At 49.6% G+C, this 24,181-nt stretch overlaps 1 protein-coding gene across 2 annotated transcripts; it reads right to left on the minus strand.

Moving 5' to 3' along the window:
- Nucleotides 1-726: 726 nt before the first annotated feature.
- On the minus strand, nt 727-22,538 carry LOC149437712 (uncharacterized). 2 transcript variants are annotated; one of them, XM_089660708.1, is made up of 5 exons: nt 22,188-22,519; nt 9,234-9,530; nt 8,557-8,814; nt 6,954-7,063; nt 727-923 (listed from the first exon to the last, which is right to left on the minus strand). In XM_089660708.1, exons 1-5 carry the CDS (start codon nt 22,231-22,233, stop codon nt 843-845), a joined length of 792 nt encoding a protein of 263 aa, XP_089516834.1. In that variant the 5' UTR covers nt 22,234-22,519; the 3' UTR covers nt 727-842. The 2 variants fall into 2 exon arrangements, with proteins under 2 accessions (XP_089516834.1, XP_089516835.1); XM_089660709.1 differs by lacking the exon at nt 6,954-7,063 and having other exon boundaries at nt 22,188-22,538.
- Between the last annotated feature and the right edge of the window lie 1,643 nt (nt 22,539-24,181).

The raw sequence follows: 24,181 nt of genomic DNA on the forward strand, positions 1-24,181 counted from the left end.
TGCCCAGCAAATGAAAAAATTCCACTTAAAAAAAAAAAGGGCTGAACGAAACACAAAATGAGGTAAAAACTTGTCAAAAACGCATCAAAAACATGTAGAAAAACACAAACTGCGAAAAGCACTGCAAAACGGACAAAAAAAAACGCATAGATGTGAGCAGAGCATAAAAGCAAAAAGCAGCAGTTTTGCATTTTTATTCTGCCCAGCGAAAAAAAAAATTCCCCTAAAAAAACAGGGATGAACAAAACGCAAACCGTGGTAGAGTTCGATGGAGAAGCTGCTGAAATGCATGGTAGTGCGTTTTTGCAATGTTTTTTACATTTTTATTCTGCATAGCAAGAAAAAAATATTCCACTTTAACAGAAAAAAAAGCTGAACAAAACTCGGTCAAAACACGTGTAGAAAAACGCCAAATGAACGGCGAAACAGACAAAAAGCAAACTGCGGAAATATGAACGAAGCGTGAAGCGCATCTCTTGGAAAACGTTGCGGCCGTTTCCTGCATATGAGCTTCAAGGTGGTTTTTTTTGTTTTTTTTTACATGACTTGTATTTTTAACATTTTTTTTCTGCTTGAGTCATTTGCAGGTTGGCCGCTAGAGGGAGTCAACAATAAACGTGTAATGACTATTTGTCGATTATTTCATAATTCACCCCAAAATTTCCAGACGTTCAAACAAAAAAAGTAAGAAAGTTTTATATATATGTAAAAAAAGGAAATTGGCTGTAATTTTTAAATTTTTATATTTATTTTTAAATTTTTTTTTTTTTTTCCCTCATACCCCAAATATTAACCACAATTTCGAAGTCGGGACCCCTGGAGAATGAAGGCCGTGAGACTGTTCACACAGAACCCGAGACTGTCTGTAGACCGTCAGCCGCCGTTTCCTGCTCTTCTGATCGCGTTTTCTGTTTTCCCGATGCCTGAAAAAGAGAGAAAGTTGAGAAAAGTCACCATTATTTCTCACGTTTTGTCGCAGCGTCAGACAAACGATCGGACGGCGTTGCGGTTTACGGAAGGAATGCCGGGCAACTGACGATACACGTGGAGTGCTGAATGAATAGGATCAGAGAATACCAGGCAATGAGACCTCTATGGTAAGTGGGGGGCGCTAGGGGTAGTTCCCACACTTGGACAGGAGGTGGCAGTATAGTGTAACAGATTCAATGGGAACAAGGAATAGGTGAAGCCCACTGGCAAAGCAAATGGTACAATACAGGCAAAGTGTTCTCTGCTACAGGAAGAATGTAAAGGCGAACACCCTACAACCCCCCAGACCCCCAGTCCCCCAGTCCCCTAGTCCCCCAGACCCCCAGTCCCCCAGACCCCTAGTCCCCCCAGACCCCCAGCCCCATCTGTACTAACCTCCAGGGATGCCAAGTTGTCAGTGCCCACACAGCAGGTCCAGAGGTTCAGGCAGTGCTGGGGCGAGGTCATCTATCACCCACAACGGACATGCCGAATTGCGCCCCCCCATGCTTACCCCCACGAAGCATAAATTCATCTTCCTCCCAGTACAAAGTTTTGCCCCCCCCCATCCTCTCCCCATATGCCCTCAGCATCAATCCCGCTGGCTCCCCCCCCAAAAAAAAGTTCCTCCTCTTAGCACAAATATTTTGCCCCTCAAATTTCCACTCCAAGCACAAATACTCACCTCCCACTCCAAATCCCCTCCCCCCCCCCCCGCTGCCACCACAATCCCCCATCCTAGCACAAGCCCCCCCCCCACCACAAATTTCCCCCAGTCCTGGCAGAAAATCGTCCCAAATCGTCCCTACTAGCAGAAATCCCCCCCCCAAACAAAAATTCCCCTCCTAGCACAAATACCCCCCCCCCAAGCATCCCTACTAGCACAAATCAACCCCCCCCCAAACAAAAATTCTCCTCCTAGCAGAAATCCCACTCTTAAAATCATCCCTACTGGCACAAATCAACCCCCCCCCAAAACAAAAATGTCCCTCCTAGGACAAATACCCCCCAATCATCCCTACTAGCACAAATCCCCCCCCCAACAAACAAGAATTCCCCTTCTACCACAAATACCCCCCCCCCCAATCATCCCTACTAGCACAAATCCCCCCAACAAAAATTCCCCTCCCAGCGCAAATCCCCCCCCCCCAATCATCCCTACTAGCACAAATCCCCCCCCAAACAAAAATCCCCCTCCTAGCACAAATACCCCCAATCATCCCTACTAGCAAAAATCCCCCCCCCCCCACCAAACAAGAATTCCCCTTCTAGCACAAATGCCCCCCCCCCCAATCATCCCTACTAGCACAAATCCCCCCCCCCAAACAAAAACTCCACTTAGTACAAATACCCCCCCCCCCCCGATCATCCCTACTAGCACAAATACCCCCCCCAACAAAAATTCCCCTCCCAGCGCAAATTCCCCCCCCCCCCCAATCATCCCTACTAGCACAAATCCCCCCCCAAACAAAAATCCCCCTCCTAGCACAAATACCCCCAATCATCCCTACTAGCAAAAATCCCCCCCCCCCACCAAACAAGAACTCCCCTTCTAGCACAAATGCCCCCCCCAAGCATTCCTGCTTTCACAAATCCCCCCCCCCCAAACAAATATAACAAAAATTCCCCTCCTAGCACAAATACATCCCCCCCCAAGCATCCCTACTAGCACATATCAACAACCCCCAAACAAAAATTCTCCTCCTAGCATAAATCCCACCCCCAAAATAATCCCTACTAGCGCAAATCCCCCCCCCCCAATCATCCCTACTGGCACAAATCAACCCCCCAAAACAAAAATTCTCCTAGCATAAATCCCACCCCCAAAATCATCCCTACTGACACAAATCCCCCCCCCCCCCAAAACAAGAATTCCCCTTCTAGCACAAATGCCCCCCAATCATCCCTACTTGCACAAATCCCCCCCTCCCAACAAACAAGAATTCCCCTTCTAGCACAAATACCCCCCAATCATCCCTACTAGCACAAATCCCCCCCCCCCAAACAAAAACACAGCTCCTAGCACAAATACACCCCAATCATCCCTACTAGCACAAATACCCCCCCCCCCCACCACACCAAACAAGAATTCCCCTTCTAGCACAAATACCCCCCCCCCACACCAAACAAGAATTCCCCTTCTAGCACAAATACCCCCCCAGTCATCCCTACTAGCACAAATACCCCCCCCCAACAAAAACTCCACTCTTAGTACAGATACCCCCCAATCATCCCTACTAGCACAAATACCCCCCCCCCCAAAACAAGAATTCCCCTTCTAGTACAAATACCCCCCCCCCCCAATCATCCCTACTAGCACAAATCCCCCCCCCCCAAACAAAAACTCCACTCTTAGTACAAATACCCCCCAGTCATCCCTACTAGCACAAATCCCCCCACCAAACAAAAACTCCACTCTTAGTACAAATACCGCCCCCCCCCCCCATCATCCCTACTAGCACAGACACACCCCCCACCAAAAATTCCCCTCCCAGCGCAGATGCCCCCCAATCATCCCTACTAGCACAAATCCCCCCTGCCCCCACACACACCAAACAAGAATTCCTTTTCTAGCACAAATCCCCCCCCCCTCAATCATCCCTACTAGCATAGTCCCCCCCCCCCCAAACAAAAATTCCTCTCCTAGCACAATTCCTCTTCCCCCATCCCCTCGCCCAACACAACTGCCCCCTAGATCACCAGTTTTAGCACATCACCTCCTAGAACAATTCTTACCCCCTGCCGCCCCCCAAATCCACCTCTCCCCAATCTTCTTGTGGTGGTCCCCCCCACCTCACATGATACCACAGTGCCCAGGGCAGCCCCCCCCTACTCACCCCCTGTCCCAGTTCAAGAATTTTAAATCACAGCTCTTCTCTGTGCAACGCCTTCAGGACAGACCAGAGCCAAGCTCTGTGAAGGCACTGGCCAATCGGCATCACTCTCGCCCATCCTGGAAGTGCTGTACAAGGAGACGAGTGGGGATTTCCAATACCCCATCTGCTGGACCTCAGAGGTAATTACAGGTGGGACTGGGGAGGTGGGCGGGGTGAATGATATATGTTTGCCTTTACAGAACTGACCCTTTGCGCATCAATGCAGTTACTTCAGGGCCCCTGAGAAGTGGCGGTGACACCTTTGTCACGGTCGGGTGTCAGGCTTGGAGAGCAGTAGCTATAGAAACAGATAGGTGTACCAGGAGGTCACCCTGGCAGATGACGCCGGCTCACCTTAGGTGTGGGGTCCAAGCACCAACAGGTATTCATCCGATGGTGGAGATAGGTTTGGTGCGTGTTAGTATCAGGTCACGGTCCTAAGGATCACCCCATAAGGGGGTGTCCAAGCTGGGGTCCAGTAACAGATACAGCTGGTAAAATGTGTGTTGAACATGTCACCATATTTCTCATGAAATGCATTGGCCACGCGTGTGATCAGAGCGGCGGCTGAGGCCATCTCCTACATACACCGGACTCCCGGGACAGGTCAAGCGGCGTCCATTCATTCATTCATTCATTCTTTGGTAAATACATTCACATTGAAAAGTACATGCCAACAGGAACTGAAACCAGGAATGCTGGTTTGCACTCAAAAACCAGAAGTGACGTCACCGGAAGCCCCTACCTACGCGTTTCGTCGTCAAAGTGTGACGTCGTCAGGAGGAGTTTGGCATTAGCCAGAACAGGAGGCTTGAGGGGGGTGGAAATCAGACCCCGCCATTGTAATTTATATGGGTAAAGCACAGTTTGTAAACTGACTGCAAACCACCTATATACAAAAACATCGCACAGTCCCTTTTAGGCATCGGATGAAGTTTTGTCTCATCTCAGCCCCCGGGGTTATACACGGGTCACAGGACATCATTTTGTCTGATTAGAAATATTTTTTAACCCCTTCCAGTCTTGACACTTTCCCCCCCCCCCTTCCAGTCTGGACACTTCCCCCCCCCTTCCAGTCTGGACACTTTCCCCCCCTTCCAGTCTGGACACTTTCCCCCCCCCTTCCAGTCTGGACACTTTCCCCCCCCCCCCTTCCAGTCTGGACACTTTCCCCCCCCCCCCTTCCAGTCCGGACACTTTCCCCCCCCCCTTCCAGTCCGGACACTCCCCCCCCCTTCCAGTCCGGACACTTCCCCCCCCCCCTTCCAGTCCGGACACTTCCCCCCCCCTTCCAGTCCGGACACTTCCCCCCCCCCCTTCCAGTCCGGACACTTCCCCCCCCCCTTCCAGTCCGGACACTTCCCCCCCCCCTTCCAGTCTGGACACTTTCCCCCCCCCTTCCAGTCTGGACACTCCCCCCCCTTCCAGTCTGGACCCTTCCCCCCCCCCTTCCAGTCCGGACAATTCCCCCCCCCTTCCAGTCCGGACAATTCCCCCCCCCCTTCCAGTCCGGACACTTCCCCCCCCCTTCCAGTCTGGACACTTTCCCCCCCCCCTTCCAGTCTGGACACTCCCCCCCCTTCCAGTCTGGACCCTTCCCCCCCCCCCCTTCCAGTCCGGACACTTCCCCCCCCCCCCCCTTCCAGTCCAGGCCAATTTTCAGCTTTGAGCGCTATCACACTTTGAATGACAAATAAATAATATTTCTTTATAAATCTTGACCAAAATTTATTCAGTTATCTTTTTAGTAAAAAAAAAAACGAAAACAACCCCATATTAGTTTATAACGAAACATTATAATTTTTCAACTTTTTTTATTATTTTTTTTATATATATTATTATTTATGTGTTTTTTTTTTTTTTACATACTGTCACCCTAGCAGTGAGGTCACCATGGTGACACTGTACTACTTGTTGGGGTGATGAAGATTTTTTTTTTTTTTTTTACACTGATTGCTTTTACACCCATAAAGGCTGTAAGAGGAATCATTTCTCCTTCTCTCTGGCTGCATTCCTGCAGCCATTAAGAACTACTGTGAGAGCTGTGATTGGTCACAGCTTGTCACATGGTACAGGGCTGTTGTGAATAGCCCTGTACCATGTGATCTCTGTGATCATTCACAGATTTCACACGTAGTAAGCAATGATGTCGGAAGTGACATCTTGCTTACTACTCTTCATGTGATCACTAATTGGCCAATCAGGGATCATATGAATTGGGACCTCACACAGAGGGCACCGAATTGCAGGGCCGTGCGCTCCCAGGGAGTGTGCTCAGGCAGGGAATGCGGGGGCTGTTTATAAACGGCGACCCGCTTCGGCAAGTGGATAAGTAAAATCAACAAAAAGAGCTCCAGCCAGTCATCTTAAGAGTCCATATGTGTTTTATTGTAAATTAAATCCATCCAAGAAGATAAAAAGAAGGTAAAACAACGCGTTTCAGGGGCCAAATCATGCCGTTTCATCACGGATCGGAGAAATAACCGAATGGGCCTCTCAAAGGACTCCTTTTTCCCCAAAAAATTCCAGAAACGTGTTCTGTGTCAGAGATAAAACATAAGTATCTGTGGACAAGTTGGCAGCACAGCGGCTAAATAGTTAGCACTTCCTCCTGGCAGTTCTCGGGTCGTTGGTTTGAATCCCAACAACGGCGCCACCTACCTGGTTTTTGCATGTTCTCCCTGTGCCTGCGTGGGTTTCCTCCTGGTACTCCAGTTTCCTACCACACTCTGGGAGGTGAATTGGCTCCTGTCTAAATTGGCCCTAGTATGGATAGGTATGAATGTGAGTTAGGGACCTTTGATTGGATGCTCCTCGGGGGCGGGGACTGATGTGAATGTACAATATATATGTAAAGCGCTGCGTAAATTGACGGCGCTATATAAGTACCTGAGATAAAGAAAAAACATGATGGATCTCCTAGTGGAGGCTCTTTGTTTTTGGGGCGACGACCTGCTTTATGGTAGAGCTGCCTTGGATCGGTCATCAAGTCATACTTACCTTCCCTTCTTCCTTGGTCCAGCGCCCCCTATCAACTTTACTCCATGAAAGAAAATGTTCGTCTCCTTAGAAAACGAGAAAAATCTAAAAGCAAAGAAGACGACTTACCTTCCCTCTTCGGTGATAATAGATTTGGAAGGACACCAGACTCAATGGTAATAGAAGGACTAGAGCTACACGGACTGGAAACAGCTGCACATACAGGATGGATAAGGGATCTGCGAGGGAAACAGACAATAGAGGGAGATAAGGGAGAACTTGGCCACATGGCTAATGTAGAGCACAAAGGATATAAAGAGGTTGAATGACTCAAAGGTTGTCCATGTAGTGCAACCACAATCTCACCATCCTTGAGGAGAAAACGGTGGAGTCAGAGTATAGGCAGGTGCAGTCTGTTTTCTCCGCTGTAGGTGGCGCTCAACCAGAGGGGTAGTGCACCTGGAGAGGGAGTCACGAGAAATGTTTCTCTACGGTTTCCTTGGTCCCCAGGAGCAGCGTTACGGTTGGCTACGCTGCATCCAGGTGACCCTGGTGGCCATCTTGGGTCAAGCAGAGTATTTTTAAGTCCCTGCCCCCCAGGTTTTGGCCCACATTTGCAAAGTGACTAGTGTTGTCACCCGCCTGTCAAGAACTGCACTAGCAGTAGGAAAAGGTTCCTGAAGAGTAGGGAACGCATAGGGCCTGTGTCTGCACTTCCTCAAGCTCCCTCTTGGGTTGGACCAGAGGGGTAGTGCACCTGGAGAGGAAGTCAAGAGAAACTTTGTTTCTCTACGGTTTCCTTGGTCCCCAGGAGCAGCGTTACGGTTGGCTACGCTGCATCGAGGTGACCCTGGTGGCCATCTTGGGTGAAGCGGAGTCTTTTTTAAGTCCCTGCCCCCAGGTTTTGGCGCACATTTGCAAAGTGACTAGTGTTGTCACCCACCTGTCAAAGACTGTACTAGCAGTAGGGAAAGGTTCCAGAAGAGTAGGGAAGCATAGGGCCCGTGTCTGCACTTCCTCAAGCTCCCTCTTGGGTTGGACCAGAGGGGTAGTGCACCTGGAGAGGAAGTCAAGAGAATCTCACCATCCTTGAGGAGAAAACGGTGGAGTCAGAGTATAGGTAGGTGCAGTCTGTTTTCCCCACTGTAGGTGGCGCTCAACCAGAGGGGTAGTGCACCTGGAGAGGAAGTCAAGAGAAACTTTATTTCTCTATGGTTTCCTTGGTCCCCAGGAGCAGCATTCCGGTTGGCTACGCTGCATCCAGGTGACCCTGGTGGCCATCTTGGGTCGAGCAGAGTCTTTTTAGTCCATGCCCCCAGGTTTTGGCGCACATTTGCGAAGTGAATAGTGTTGTCACCCACCTGTCAAGGACTGCACTAGCGATAGGGAAAGCATAGGGCCTATGTCTGCACTTCCTCAAGCTCCCTCTTGGGTTGGACTGTCCATGTCACACACCCCCACCTTCAGCTTGGGCCTACTACTGCTGACCCTCTACTGCGTTGACTGTGAGTTCCCCGGCTATTCTGCAGGTTCTTCAGTACATTGATCTCAGCATGCCGGGCCTCAGTGTCATCACTGCCGCCGCACCGCACCGCACCTACCCAACAAGTGGACTATAGTAGACTCAAACTTAAGTTGCATAGAATGTTGTGAGTTGGACATTTTTGGCCGGATTTTATCTTCGCTAACACACAATTTATTTTTCTCTCAGCCCCTGAACCACCCCACTCACCGTATCGGTAGAGGACGGTAAGTTGTGTCCTGTGGCTCAGGTGACAGGCCACGTTCCCTCCTTCGGTCTCCTTGGTCAGGTTCAGTATGGACACCTTGGTGAAGGTTCCATCCTCATTCTCTGTCAGGTTCTCGTGGATCTCTTCTCGTCCCAGAGGGACGCTCCAGGAGATGTTAAGAACTGGAGGAAAAAACCTCTCCGCCTGGCAGATCAGAAGATGATTCTCCGTGTCCTCTGTCAGGGTCACCACCGGGGTGGCTGGAAATTGAACACACATTTGGCAAGAAAGGGGATCAATGTAAAACTTTAAACATTTTAGAAAAAGAATTAGCAATTCCTGACACAACTAGAAGCCTAGGAGTTCAAAATATGGTTCGGAGACTGTGGCGGGGGAGGGGGGGCATTAGAGTGTAAGCTCCTCTGGTACAGAGACTGATGTGACTGTGGGGGAGGGGGCATTAGAGTGTCAGCTCCTCTGGTACAGAGACTGATGGGACTGGCTAAGTGTTCCATTACAAAAAATATGGGTACAGGTAGGACAAATGCTTCTGATGTTCGTTCAACAAATGTTTTATCAAAAGACCCTCCAGGATTGGTAGCTGCTTTTGGCACAGCTGTTTCTGTTTGTCATCTCCAAATGATTCTTCAGCAAAGACACCTCCTCTACAGCTCCTCACCTGTGATCATCAGACGTGTCCCATTCCCCTTGTAGGGGTCCAGAGAGACGTCCCGGTACGAGCAGATGTAGAGTCCGATGTCTCTGGGGGTGACCGGAAAGATGACCAGAGAACGAGGCGTGATGGTGATCCTGGGAGTGTTCTCCAGGGTGACCTCCTGGGACCTCTTCACTTTCCAGTATGAGTGGAGGATCTCCACCTTCTCAACACCACTGATATTACAGGACATCTCCGCCCTCTCACCCATCGACAAGAGAAGAGCCGGAGGATGCTGGACCACCATCACTGAGCCAAGGCCTGCAAAGATATTTCACCGCTACATGATTACTAGAGATGAGCGAAGTATTCAAAAATTCGATTCGACTGATTCGGCGAATTCGTGGACAATATTCGATTCGAGTCGAATATATTCGCTGTGAATTTAACTTAAAAAAGGGTGTTTCTAGGCTTCAGAGAGACTTAATATTAGTGCAGAACACTGTACCTTTAATTTAAATGCCCTTGGAGTCTGCTGGGGAAGAGAAATAATACTGTCACTCAGTATGACATGCAGATGAGTGCCGTCGATCTTAGAATCACCGCACACTTCACTCATTTGGCCAGTCATGGGGCCAAAACCAGTGTTTGGAGCCACAGTGTGGCGGTGGAGGCAGCAGCAATGGGAGGCCATACAGCAACCTATGACAAAATGGAAACCAGCAGGAGTGTGAGGAGACCTGAAAGTGGCACATGGCAGAGTGGGAGCAATGGGAGGCGATACAGGGACCCAGGTCACACTGTGGGACCAGCAGCAGCGTGACCAGGCGGTACGGGGGCCCATGGCCGATTTGGGGCCTGGCGGCACCTATGGGAGGCCTGTAATCTGCCAGCAACCTATGTCAAAATGGAAAACCGCAGGAGTGTGAGGAGACCTCAAAGTGGCACATGGCAGAATGGAAGCAATGGGAGGCCGTACAGGGACCCAGGTCACACTGTGGGACCAGCAGCAGCGTGACCAGGCGGTACGGGGGCCCATGGCCGATTTGGGGCCTGGCGGCACCTATGGAAGGCCTGTAATCTGCCAGCAACCTATGTCAAAATGGAAAACCACAGGAGTGTGAGGAGACCTCAAAGTGGCACATGGCAGAGTGGAAGCAATGGGAGGCCGTACAGGGACCCAGGTCACACTGTGGGCTCAGCAGCAGCGTGACCAGGCGGTACGGGGGCCCATGGCCGATTTGGGGCCTGGCGGCACCTATGGGAGGCCCGTAATCTGCCAGCACCCTATGACAAAATGGAACCCTGGGCTGGGGCAGGCAGAACCGCCGTATCTTTATCACGGTTTTCCCAGGCCACCGAATGGCGACGCTGCATATGCTGACGCAACACTGTAGTCCCAACATGGGCCCCCTGGCCACGCTTGACTTTCTGGCCACATAGTCGACATACGGCTATGTTTACTTCCTCGGGCGGCTTGACGAAAAATTGCCACACCGCCGAGTAGGAAACTTTGCCCCGGCTACTCCTCACTGGCTGACTGCTACTTCCTCCGTGCGCAGCGGCACCACTACTGGCCGTGGTGGTAGGCTGCAGTGGAGCTGGTGCTCTACTCCGTGGCCGTTTGCATCCACTGACACTGCTGCGACCCTGCTGCCTCCTGGCAGCAGCAATGGGAGGCCGTACAGGGACCCATGAGAGACTCTGGACTTGACAGCAGCATGAGGAGGCGGTATATAGGGGCCCATGGCAGATTAGGGGCCTGGCAGCAGCTATGGGAGGCCCGTAATCTGCCAGCACCCTATGTCAAAAAATTCAACACAACAGCAGTGTGTGAGGAGACCTCAAAGTGGCACATGGCAGAGTGGAAGCAATGGGAGGCCGTACAGGGACCTAGGTCACACTGTGGGACCAGCAGCAGCGTGACCAGGCGGTACGGGGGCCCATGGCCGATTTGGGGCCTGGCGGCACCTATGGAAGGCCTGTAATCTGCCAGCAACCTATGTCAAAATGGAAAACCGCAGGAGTGTGAGGAGACCTCAAAGTGGCACATGGCAGAGTGGAAGCAATGGGAGGCCGTACAGGGACCCAGGTCACACTGTGGGCTCAGCAGCAGCGTGACCAGGCGGTACGGGGGCCCATGGCCGATTTGGGGCCTGGCGGCACCTATGGAAGGCCTGTAATCTGCCAGCAACCTATGTCAAAATGGAAAACCACAGGAGTGTGAGGAGACCTCAAAGTGGCACATGGCAGAGTGGAAGCAATGGGAGGCCGTACAGGGACCCAGGTCACACTGTGGGACCAGCAGCAGCGTGACCAGGCGGTACGGGGGCCCATGGCCGATTTGGGGCCTGGCGGCACCTATGGAAGGCCTGTAATCTGCCAGCAACCTATGTCAAAATGGAAAACCACAGGAGTGTGAGGAGACCTCAAAGTGGCACATGGCAGTGTGGAAGCAATGGGAGGCCGTACAGGGACCCAGGTCACACTGTGGGCTCAGCAGCAGCGTGACCAGGCGGTACGGGGGCCCATGGCCGATTTGGGGCCTGGCGGCACCTATGGGAGGCCTGTAATCTGCCAGCAACCTATGTCAAAATGGAAAACCGCAGGAGTGTGAGGAGACCTCAAAGTGGCACATGGCAGAGTGGAAGCAATGGGAGGCCGTACAGGGACCCAGGTCACACTGTGGGCTCAGCAGCAGCGTGACCAGGCGGTACGGGGGCCCATGGCCGATTTGGGGCCTGGCGGCACCTATGGGAGGCCCGTAATCTGCCAGCACCCTATGACAAAATGGAACCCTGGGCTGGGGCAGGCAGAACCGCCGTATCTTTATCACGGTTTTCCCAGGCCACCGAATGGCGACGCTGCATATGCTGACGCAACGCTGTAGTCCCAACATGGGCCCCCTGGCCACGCTTGACTTTCTGGCCACATAGTCGACATACGGCTATGTTTACTTCCTCGGGCGGCTTGACGAAAAATTGCCACACCGCCGAGTAGGAAACTTTGCCCCGGCTACTCCTCACTGGCTGACTGCTACTTCCTCCGTGCACACCGGCACCACTACTGGCCGTGGTGGTAGGCTGCAGTGGAGCTGGTGCTCTACTCCGTGGCCGTTTGCCTCCACTGACACTGCTGCGACCCTGCTGCCTCCTGGCAGCAGCAATGGGAGGCCGTACAGGGACCCATGAGAGACTCTGGACTTGGCAGCAGCATGAGGAGGCGGTATATAGGGGCCCATGGCAGATTAGGGGCCTGGCAGCAGCTATGGGAGGCCCGTAATCTGCCAGCACCCTATGTCAAAAAATTCAACACACCAGCAGTGTGAGGAGACCGGAAAGTGGCACATGGCATGAGAGACTGTGGACCTGGCAGCAGCATGAGGAGGCGGTACAGGGGCCCATGGCAGATTAGGGGCCTGGCAGCAGCTATGGGAGGCCCGTAATCTGCCAGCACCCTATGTCAAAAAATTCAACACACCAGCAGTGTAAAGAGACCTGAATGTGGCACATGGCAGAGTGTGGCGATGGAGACAGCAGCAATGGGAGGCCGTACAGGGACCCATGAGAGACTCTGGACTTGGCAGCAGCATGAGGAGGCGGTATATAGGGGCCCATGGCAGATTAGGTGCCTGGCAGCAGCTATGGGAGGCCCGTAATCTGCCAGCACCCTATGTCAAAAAATTCAACACAACAACAGTGTGAAGAGACCTGAATGTGGCACATGGCAGAGTGTGGCGATGGAGACAGCAGCAATGGGAGGCCCGTAATCTGCCAGCACCCTATGACAAAAAATGGAACACACCAGCAGCAGTGTGCGGAGACCTGAAAGTGGCACATGGCAAGGGCATGATTCATGGCGGATTTAGTCAGTTGTGTCAGGAACTGGTGGTTTGAAATCCAGACTAATCCACGCCTGATTCATTTTCACAAACGTGTGTCTCTCCACACTTTGGGTGGACAGTCGTGTCCTCCGCGGAGTTACAATACCTCCTGCCGCACTAAACACGCACTCCGATGCCACGCTACTGGCCGGGCATGACAGCCTTTCAAGGGCAAATTCAGCTAGTTGGGGCCAAAGGTCAAGTTTCGTTGCCCAGTAGTCAAGGGGATTGTCTACCTCGGTTGGCAGGGTGCTGTCCAAGTAGGCCCAAGCCTGTTGTTTGAGCTCCTGCTCCAGGTCCACCTGATGCTGCTGCTGCTGCTGCGGCTGGTTAGTAGTTTCCTCACTGCGCTGGTGAAGAAAGCTACTCATCATCGACTGCAGACTGAGGCAGCCGCTGCTGGTGGAGCTGCCACTGCTCCTACCACCCCACCCCTCCCCTGCTGCCATGGCAGCGGAACGCGAGCGCACAGGGCCCACAGTGTCTGAGGATGGACGTTGGCGCACAAAGGCAGAGACCAACTGACTACATAGGTGGTTTTTATAGTACGTAATTTTGGCCTCCCTCTCAGCAGGTGTGAAAAAGGCCACCATTTTTGAACGGTAGCGAGGGTCCAACAAGGTGGACAGCCAAAAGTCATCCCTCTGTCTGATGGTTATTATTCGGCTGTCACTACGCAAGCAACCGAGCATGCTATGGGCCATTTGTGCCAAGGAATGCGGGGGACTCCCTGCCTCCATCTCCACAGCATACTGCAACGGTGCGTCTGGGTCCTCTGTCTCCTCCTCCTCCTCCTCTCCCAGATGCTCCTGCTCCTCCACTCCTGTCCGCTGAGTGGAAAAACCACCCATTTCACTCAATAATTCCTGAGCACAAATGTCCTCCTCTACCTCCTCCTCTTCTTCCTGTCCTGCCCCCACAGGGGTCATGTGGCGTTGAGATCTGTGCGCCACGTCTACCGCACCCTGACCAGCCATTGTTAACAGCATTTGTTCAAGGACGTGCAACAGAGGAATGACGTCGTTCATCCCATAGTCCTGGCGACTCACGAATAGCGTGGCCTCCTCAAAGGGCCTGAGCAAGCGGCAGGTGTCACGCATGAGCTGCCAATGGCTGACATCGAAGTTACACAGGGAGTACCTTTATCAGCTTGTAACATCAGGAAATCGGTGATGGCCTTTCGCTGTTCGTAAAGGCGGTCTAACATGTGTAGGGTTGAATTCCACCTTGTTGCAACGTCGCAGATCAGGCGATGCTGTGGAATTCCGTTCTGCCGCTGCAGCTCAAGGAGGGTGTGCTTTGCGGTGTAGGAATGGCTGAAATGCATGCAAAGTTTACGTGACATTTTAAGGATGTCTTGCAGTGGGATGGTGGATTTTAGGAACCGCTTGACAACCAGATTGAACACGTGAGCCATGCATGGCGCATGGCACAACCTTCCTTGACGCAGAGCAGACACCATGTTCTTTCCGTTGTCGGTCAACATGGTTCCGATTTTCAGTTTGCGCGGAGACAGCCATCTGTCGATTTCTCTGTTCATTACACTCAGAAGTTCCTCCCCTGTGTGACTACGTTTGCCAAGGCATACCAGGTGCAGCACAGCGTGACACCGTTGCGCCCTGCACATGTGATATGCCGGTCGGGTAATGGGACTTGGCACGGGGGTGGCGGCTGAGGACACGGCGGAAGAAGAGGTGGTAGAGGCGGACATGTTTGCTGGACCAAGGACGGGCAAACGTGGAGGCAAAAGCGTCGTGACCTGTCCAAGTTGCTGGTGCGGCTGTGACGGCACCACGTTCACCCAGTGGGCCGTAAATGACATGTACTGTCCCTGACCGTAGTTACAGCTCCACACCTCGGCGCTGCCGTGCACTTTGGCAGAGACCGACATGCTCAAAGACTGGCCCACCATCTCTTCTACATGTGAATGCAGGGCTGGCACTGCCTTTATGGCGAAGAAATGACGGCTTGGCACTCTCCACCGCGGCGCGGCACAAGCCATCATTTCTCGGAAAGGTGCTGAGTCCACCAGTTGGAAAGGGAGGGACTGCAGCACCAGCAACTTGGACAGGAGGACGTTCAGCTTTTGCACCGTCGGGTGCGTGCTCGCAAACTGTTGTCTCTTGGAAACGGATTCCAAGAAAGACTGCTGACGGAATCCGAGAAGAGGAGTAGCAGGAGAAGGAGCATGTGAACGAGCGGAAGATGCCAACGAGCGACAACTCCCCTCAGCAGAGGTGTTGGAGCCTTGACTGGCTGATAGAGGGCGATTGACGACGTCGGGTGACGGAGCAAGTAACGGAGCGGGTGATGGAGCGGGGGCTGGGGCAGGCAGAACCGCCGTATCTTTATCACGGTTTTCCCAGGCCACCGAATGGTGACGCTGCATATGCTGACGCAATGCTGTAGTCCGAACATGGGCCCCCTGGCCACGCTTGACTTTCTGGCCACATAGTCGACATACGGCTACGTTTACTTCCTCGGGTGGCTTGACGAAAAATTGCCACACCACCGAGTAGGAAACTTTGCCCCCGCTACTCCTCACTGGCTGACTGCTACTTCCTCCGTGCACACCGGCACAACTACTGGCCGTGGTGGTAGGCTGCAGTGGAGCTGGTGCTCTACTCCGTGGCCGTTTGGCTCCACTGACACTGATGCGACCCTGCTGCCTCCTGGGCAACCCACCGACTGTTTCGCTCGCTGCCAAGCTGGCACCCTCTTCTCCTGATGATGCGGAAGAAATTACCTGATGACGACGAGGCATCCTCCTCATCATCAAGTAGGGTCTCCGCCTCACTACTAGCCCCCTCGGCTGCGTCTGGGTCAGGAGACAGACCTGTCTCTAGACCGGCTACCGAGCCACTCTCCTCGCCAGTACTTGTTCGCCTGGCTGCTGAAAAGGCGGATGTCTCCCCCCGTTCCTGACCGCCCTCTGTTAGCTCTTCCTCACTGTACAGTGGGGCTGAGCCCACAGCATGCGATACTTCGCTTGGTGAGGGAACAGCAAAGGACAGGGACAGGTAGAGGACATGTGATTTCAGTGGGCTTGCTCCCGGGCCATGCCAACTAACGGTTGTGTCTGACGTACCGACCGACCGTTGGCTGTAGGTGTCAGAGGTGACCTGGGAAGAGGAAGACGACCGAGCCAACCAATCGATGACGGCAGGGATGTCGGTGGAGACACGACCGCTGGATGACACCGGGAGCACTGGCCTCTGGCTGCGAATAGTGCTGCCTCGACCCCTTCCTCTGCTGCCACGTCTGCTCGCTCCTAAAACATTGCCTCCTCTGCCACTCCTCTGCATGTTGTCTGACATACTCTTTAATTCAACGATTCTGTGTCCCTGAGTAACAATTCTGTGTCCCTGAGTAACAATTCTGTGTCTGTCCCTGAGTAACAATTCTGTGGCCCTAAGTAACGGTTCTGTGGCCCTCAGTAACAATTCTGTGACCCTGAGTAACAATTCTGTGGCCCTAAGTAACGGTTCTGTGGCCCTCAGTAACAATTCTGTGTCCCTGATTAACGTTTCTGTGGCCCTAAGTAACGGTTCTGTGGCCCTCAGTAACAATTCTGTGTCCCTGAGTAACAATTCTGTGTCTGTCCGAGTAACAATTATGTGGCCCTAAGTAACAGTTCTGTGGCCCTCAGTAACAATTCTGTGTCCCTGAGTAACAATTCTGTGGCCCTAAGTAACGGTTCTGTGGCCCTCAGTAACGGTTCTGTGTCCCTAAGTAACAATTCTGTGGCCCTAAGTAACGGTTATGTGGCCCTCAGTAACAATTCTGTGTCCCTCAGTAACAATTCTGTGTCTGTCCCTGAGTAACAATTCTGTGGCCCTAAGTAATGGTTCTGTGGCCCTCAGTAACAATTCTGTGTCCCTGATTAACGTTTCTGTGGCCCTAAGTAACGGTTCTGTGGCCCTCAGTAACAATTCTGTGTCCCTGAGTAACAATTCTGTGTCTGTCCGAGTAACAATTCTGTGGCCCTAAGTAACAGTTCTGTGGCCCTCAGTAACAATTCTGTGTCCCTGAGTAACAATTCTGTGGCCCTAAGTAACGGTTCTGTGGCCCTCAGTAACAATTCTGTGTCCCTGAGTAACAATTCTGTGGCCCTAAGTAACGGTTCTGTGGCCCTCAGTAACAATTCTGTGTCCCTCAGTAACAATTCTGTGTCTGTCCCTGAGTAACAATTCTGTGGCCCTAAGTAATGGTTCTGTGGCCCTCAGTAACAATTCTGTGTCCCTGATTAACGTTTCTGTGGCCCTAAGTAACGGTTCTGTGGCCCTCAGTAACAATTCTGTGTCCCTGAGTAACAATTCTGTGTCTGTCCGAGTAACAATTCTGTGGCCCTAAGTAACAGTTCTGTGGCCCTCAGTAACAATTCTGTGTCCCTGAGTAACAATTCTGTGGCCCTAAGTAACGGTTCTGTGGCCCTCAGTAACAATTCTGTGTCCCTGATTAACGTTTCTGTGGCCCTAAGTAACGGTTCTGTGGCCCTCAGTAACAATTCTGTGTCCCTCAAGAAACAATTCTGTGTCTGTCCCTGAGTAACAATTCTGTGGCCCTAAGTAACGGTTCTGTGGCCCTCAGTAACAATTCTGTGTCCCTGATTAACGTTTCTGTGGCCCTAAGTAACGGTTCTGTGGCCCTCAGTAACAATTCTGTGTCCCTCAAGAAACAATTCTGTGTCTGTCCCTGAGTAACAATTCTGTGGCCCTAAGTAACGGTTCTGTGGCCCTCAATAACAATTCTGTGTCCCTGATTAACGTTTATGTGGCCCTAAGTAACGGTTCTGTGGCCCTCAGTAACAATTCTGTGTCCCTGATTAACGTTTCTGTGGCCCTAAGTAACGGTTCTGTGGCCCTCAGTAACAATTCTGTGTCCCTCAAGAAACAATTCTGTGTCTGTCCCTGAGTAACAATTCTGTGGCCCTAAGTAACGGTTCTGTGGCCCTCAGTAACAATTCTGTGTCCCTGAGTAACAATTCTGTGTCTGTCCGAGTAACAATTCTGTGGCCCTAAGTAACAGTTCTGTGGCCCTCAGTAACAATTCTGTGTCCCTGAGTAACAATTCTGTGGCCCTAAGTAACGGTTATGTGGCCCTCAGTAACAATTCTGTGTCCCTGAGTAACAATTCTGTGTCTGTCCGAGTAACAATTCTGTGGCCCTAAGTAACAGTTCTGTGGTCCTCAGTAACGTTTCTGTGTCCCTGAGTAACAATTCTGTGGCCCTAAGTAATGGTTCTGTGGCCCTCAGTAACAATTCTGTGTCTGTCCCTGAGTAACAATTCAGTGGCCCTAAGTAACGGTTATGTGGCCCTCAGTAACAATTCTGTGTCCCTGAGTGACGTTTCTGTGGCCCTAAGTAACGGTTATGTGGCCCTCAGTAACAATTCTGTGTCCCTCAAGAAACAATTCTGTGTCTGTCCCTGAGTAACAATTATGTGGCCCTAAGTAACGGTTCTGTGGCCCTCAGTAACAATTCTGTGTCCCTGATTAACGTTTCTGTGGCCCTAAGTAACGGTTCTGTGGCCCTCAGTAACAATTCTGTGTCCCTCAAGAAACAATTCTGTGTCTGTCCCTGAGTAACAATTCTGTGGCCCTAAGTAACGGTTCTGTGGCCCTCAGTAACAATTCTGTGTCCCTGATTAACGTTTATGTGGCCCTAAGTAACGGTTCTGTGGCCCTCAGTAACAATTCTGTGTCCCTGAGTAACAATTCTGTGTCTGTCCGAGTAACAATTCTGTGGCCCTCAGTAACAGTTCTGTGTCCCTGAGTAACAGTTCTGTGTCCCTGAGTAACAGTTCTGTGTCCCTCAGTAACAATTCTGTGTCTGTCGCTGAGTAACAATTCGGTGTCCCTGAGTAACAATTCTGTGGCCCTAAGTAACGGTTCTGTGGCCCTCAGTAACAATTCTGTGTCTGTCCCTGAGTAACAATTCTGTGGCCCTAAGTAACGGTTATGTGGCCCTCAGTAACAATTCTGTGTCCCTGAGTAACGTTTCTGTGGCCCTAAGTAACGGTTATGTGTCCCTCAGTAACAATTCTGTGTCCCTGAGTAACGTTTCTGTGGCCCTAAGTAACGGTTATGTGGCCCTCAGTAACAATTCTGTGTCCCTGAGTAACAATTCTGTGTCTGTCCCTGAGTAACAATTCTGTGGCCCTAAGTAACGGTTCTGTGGCCCTCAGTAACAATTCTGTGTCCCTGAGTAACGTTTCTGTGGCCCTAAGTAACAATTCTGATGCCCTCAGTAACAATTCTGTGTCTGTCCCTGAGTAACAATTCTGTGGCCCTAACTAACGTTTCTGTGGCCCTAAGTAACAATTCTCTGGCACTCAGTAACAATTCTGTCTGTCCCTGAGTAACAATTCTGTGGCCCTAATAACGTTTCTGTGGCCCTAAGTAACAGTTCTGTGGCCCTCAGTAACAATTCTGTGTCTGTCCCTGAGTAACAATTCTGTGGCCCTAACTAACGTTTCTGTGGCCCTAAGTAACAATTCTCTGGCACTCAGTAACAATTCTGTCTGTCCCTGAGTAACAATTCTGTGGCCCTAACTAGCGTTTCTTTGGCCCTAAGTAACGATTCTGTGGCCCTCATTAACAATTCTGTGTCCCTAAGTAACGTTTCTCTGTCCCCAAGTAACGTTTCTGTGGCCCTAACTCTGTCCCTAATACAGAGCGGTCTGCCTCTGTTCAATGACTGGAGGCAAATGAAGATTTCTAAAATGGCCGCTATTTATAGCTCGACCATTACACAGTGCTGGCTGGCTGGTTGCTGATTGGCTAATGCGATCACATGTCATTGAGGAATGCACTATGGGTCAGCGCGCCTTGTCTGCGCGCCTTCCCAGACATCCCCGCTCCGTCGCCGCACATGTCCGCCGCCATTTTAGGAAAAATTTCGATTCGCGCGTCCGAAGTAGGCTATTTTTCGGATTCAGCGCGAATCTAAAATTTTCCAATATTCAACTCGAATTCCACTTCACCTACTTCGATTCGCTCATCTCTAATGATTACATATATCATTCATGTGCTGAAACATGAACCCCTTGTCTACCAATGTATGTTCATACAAAGGATCTCCCCGGACCCCACATTCACTATATCCGCTCTCCCCGGACCCCGCATTCACTATATCCGCTCTCCCCGGACCCCGCATTCACTATATCCGCTCTCCCCGGACCCCGCATTCACTATACCCGCTCTCCCCGGACCCCGCATTCACTATATCCGCTCTCCCCGGACCCCGCATTCACTATATCCGCTCTCCCCGGACCCCGCATTCACTATATCCGCTCTCCCCGGACCCCGCATTCACTATATCCGCTCTCCCCGGACCCCGCATTCACTGTATCCGCTCTCCTTGGACCCCGCATTCACTATATCCGCTCTCCCCGGACCCCGCATTCACTGTATCCGCTCTCCCCGGACCCCGCATTCACTATATCCGCTCTCCCCGGACCCCGCATTCACTGTATCCCCTCTCCCCGGGCCCCGCATTCACTGTATCCCCTCTCCCCGGATCCCGCATTCACTATATCCGCTCCCCCCGGACCCCGCGTTCACTGTATCCGCTCCCCCCGGACCCCGCGTTCACTGTATCCGCTCCCCCCGGACCCCGCGTTCACTGTATCCGCTCTCCCCGGACCCCGCGTTCACTATATCCGCTCTCCCCGGACCCCGCGTTAACTATATCCGCTCTCCCCGGACCCCGCATTCACTATATCCGCTCTCCCCGGACCCCGCATTCACTATATCCGCTCTCCCCGGACCCCACATTCACTATATCCGCTCTCCCCGGACCCCGCATTCACTATATCCGCTCTCCCCGGACCCCGCATTCACTATATCCGCTCTCCCCGGACCCCGCATTCACTATATCCACTTGGTTTATATTTTATCATTTGTTTTTATTAATGGTTTTCACATTATTCACAATATTTTTATTCACATTGTGCCTACACCATAGGCGCTCACAAGAACCCACGTTTTAAATTTGTTTTGTTTTTTTTTGCTTTGGTTTTTGTTTGTTTGTGAGTTTTTTTGGTTGTTTTTTTTTGTTTTGGTTTTTTGTTTTGTACAGATCTAGGCTTGTCCCAAGCATGTCCGATCCCTTCCCATCCCTTGGTGGTGGATAGTTTTCTATTAAAATGTACCAATTGTTGAGGGAATCCATATTACTGGTACTGAGAGGTCAGCCTGCTGTGTAACCGGCCAGGACACCAATTTTTTTTTGTATACACCATTAGAAGATATGTCAGAATCACCAATTATTTAAGGACATGTATGCAGCATGTAGTATGTTTGTTTTTGTTTTTGTTTTTTTTGTTTTCTTTTGTTTTTGTTTTTTTGTTTTCTTTTGTTTTTGTTTTGTTTTTTTGTTTTTTTTTTTTTGTTTGTTTTTTTTTTGTTTTGGGCTTTTGTTTTTTGTTATGTTTTTTTTTTGTTTTGTTTTTATTTTGTTTTGGGTTTTTTTTTTTTTTTTGTACAGATCTAGGCTTGTCCCAAGCATGTTCAATCCCTTCCCATCCCTTGCCGGTGGATAGTTTTCTATTAAAACGTACTAATCGTTGAGGGAATCCATATTACTGGTCCTGAGAGGTCAGCCTGCTGTGTAACCGGCCAGCACACCAACCCAGACAATCGCTCTGTAAGCCCGGGTTGACATACATGCACTTTGGTACATCGCACTGGAACTGCGCCGTATCCTGCGCAAGTCATATGTGATTTGTGTGCGGTGCAATTGGAGTCGTACATTTTGTATGATTCTACTCGCCCCACGCCCGCACTGAAAACGTGCAGGACCCTTTTTTGGGTGGGATCGCACGGGTATTCCCACCTATGTGATCCGATTCTGGATTCTGCACATCACACCATGTTTTGCCAACCGCTTTTGGGGTGTTGCTAACATACACACCCGCAGCGGTTCGCATGAACGGGGTGCGATTCTGAATTAGAACAGGAAACGCTGCAAATTCCGCACTGCATCGGTGCTACCCGGGGCTTAAACTTCCAATAATGCGGATTTATTGACGGAATTATTGATCAATGCCCCATCTATTGGTAAAGGTAAAAGTCCCCGGATGGCTGCACGTACCTGGGAGGATCCCGAGGAGGAGGAGGAGGAGGATGGCGAGCTCCATGGTGTCAGCTCAGCAAGATATATTCTAGATATAGATACCTCTGATGGGGACAAGATGTGACGGCTCGCGAGCCTACTGACGACCTTATCAAACCACGTGACGTGTTTCCTCTCCTCTCCCCCATCAGTGAAGACCGCGGCGTGTTTTTGGGTCACCCGCCTTCTCGGGTACGAAGTGTAGAATTAGGGCAAGACACCGCCGACTACCGAGAGGTTCCGATTGACTGACATCCTGTCACAGCGCCGAGATTTGTGCGCAACTTCAATGTGATTTCTGAAGGCTTTATAGCTACTTGTGAAGATTTCTTACCATTTGCAGATACATTGTTACATATAGTTACATATAGTTACATAGTTACTTATAGTTACATAGTTACTTATAGTTACATAGTTACATATAGTTACATATAGTTACATATAGTTACAAAGTTACATATAGTTACATATAGTTACATAGTTACATATAGTTGCATAGTTACAAAGTTGCATATAGTTACATAGTTACAAAGTTACATATAGTTACATATAGTTACAAAGTTACATATAGTTACATAGTTACAAAGTTGCATAGTTACATATAATTACATATAGTTACATATAGTTACAAAGTTACATATAGTTACATAGTTACAAAGTTACATATAATTACATATAGTTACATATAGTTACATAGTTACATATAGTTACATAGTTACATATAGTTACATATAGTTACATAGTTACATATAATTACATACTTACATATAGTTACATATAGTTACATACTTACATAAAGTTACATACTTACATAGTTACAAATAGTTACATATAGTTACATACTTACATATAGTTACATAGTTACATATAGTTACATACTTACATAGTTACATACTTACATAGTTACATATAGTTACATAGTTACATACTTACATAGTTACATATAGTTACATATAGTTACATACTTACATAGTTACATATAGTTACATACTTACATAGTTACATATAGTTACATAGTTACATATAGTTACATATAGTTACATACTTACATAGTTACATATAGTTACATACTTACATAGTTACATATAGTTACATAGTTACATATAGTTACATATAGTTACATACTTACATAGTTACATATAGTTACATACTTACATAGTTACATATAGTTACATAGTTACATATAGTTACATACTTACATAGTTACATATAGTTACATATAGTTACATATAGTTACATATAGTTACATACTTACATAGTTACATATAGTTACATAGTTACATATAGTTACATAGTTACATAGTTACATATAGTTACATAGTTACATAGTTACATATAGTTACATATAGTTACATAGTTACATATAGTTACATAGTTACATAGTTACATATAGTTACATAGTTACATAGTTACATATAGTTACATATAGTTACATAGTTACATATAGTTACAGTTACATATAGTTACATAGTTACATAGTTACATATAGTTACATATAGTTACATAGTTACATATAGTTACAGTTACATATAGTTACATATAGTTACAGTTACATATAGTTACATACTTACATAGTTACATATAGTTACATAGTTACATATAGTTACATATAGTTACAGTTACATAGTTACATAGTTACATAGTTACATATAGTTACATATAGTTACATAGTTACATATAGTTACATATAGTTACATAGTTACATATAGTTACATATAGTTACATAGTTACATAGTTACATATAGTTACATAGTTACATATAGTTACATACTTACATGAAGGCAGACATTACAGACATTACAGTGACAAAATGAAGGCAGACATTACAGTGACCAGGGGCGGACTGACCATTCCGAAACTCGGCACTGCCCGAGGGCACGGAGTCAGTAAGGGGCCCCATGAGATGCCCCTGGTATCTTTCATAGGCTTTTTTGGGTGTGGTTTGAGTGTGGGCGAGGACACAGGGACTCCAT

This window comes from Staurois parvus, unplaced genomic scaffold (genome assembly GCF_062004578.1).
Source record: "Staurois parvus isolate SC_StPar_1 unplaced genomic scaffold, SC_StPar_1.0 ptg001265l, whole genome shotgun sequence".
NCBI classification, from domain to species: domain Eukaryota; kingdom Metazoa; phylum Chordata; class Amphibia; order Anura; family Ranidae; genus Staurois; species Staurois parvus.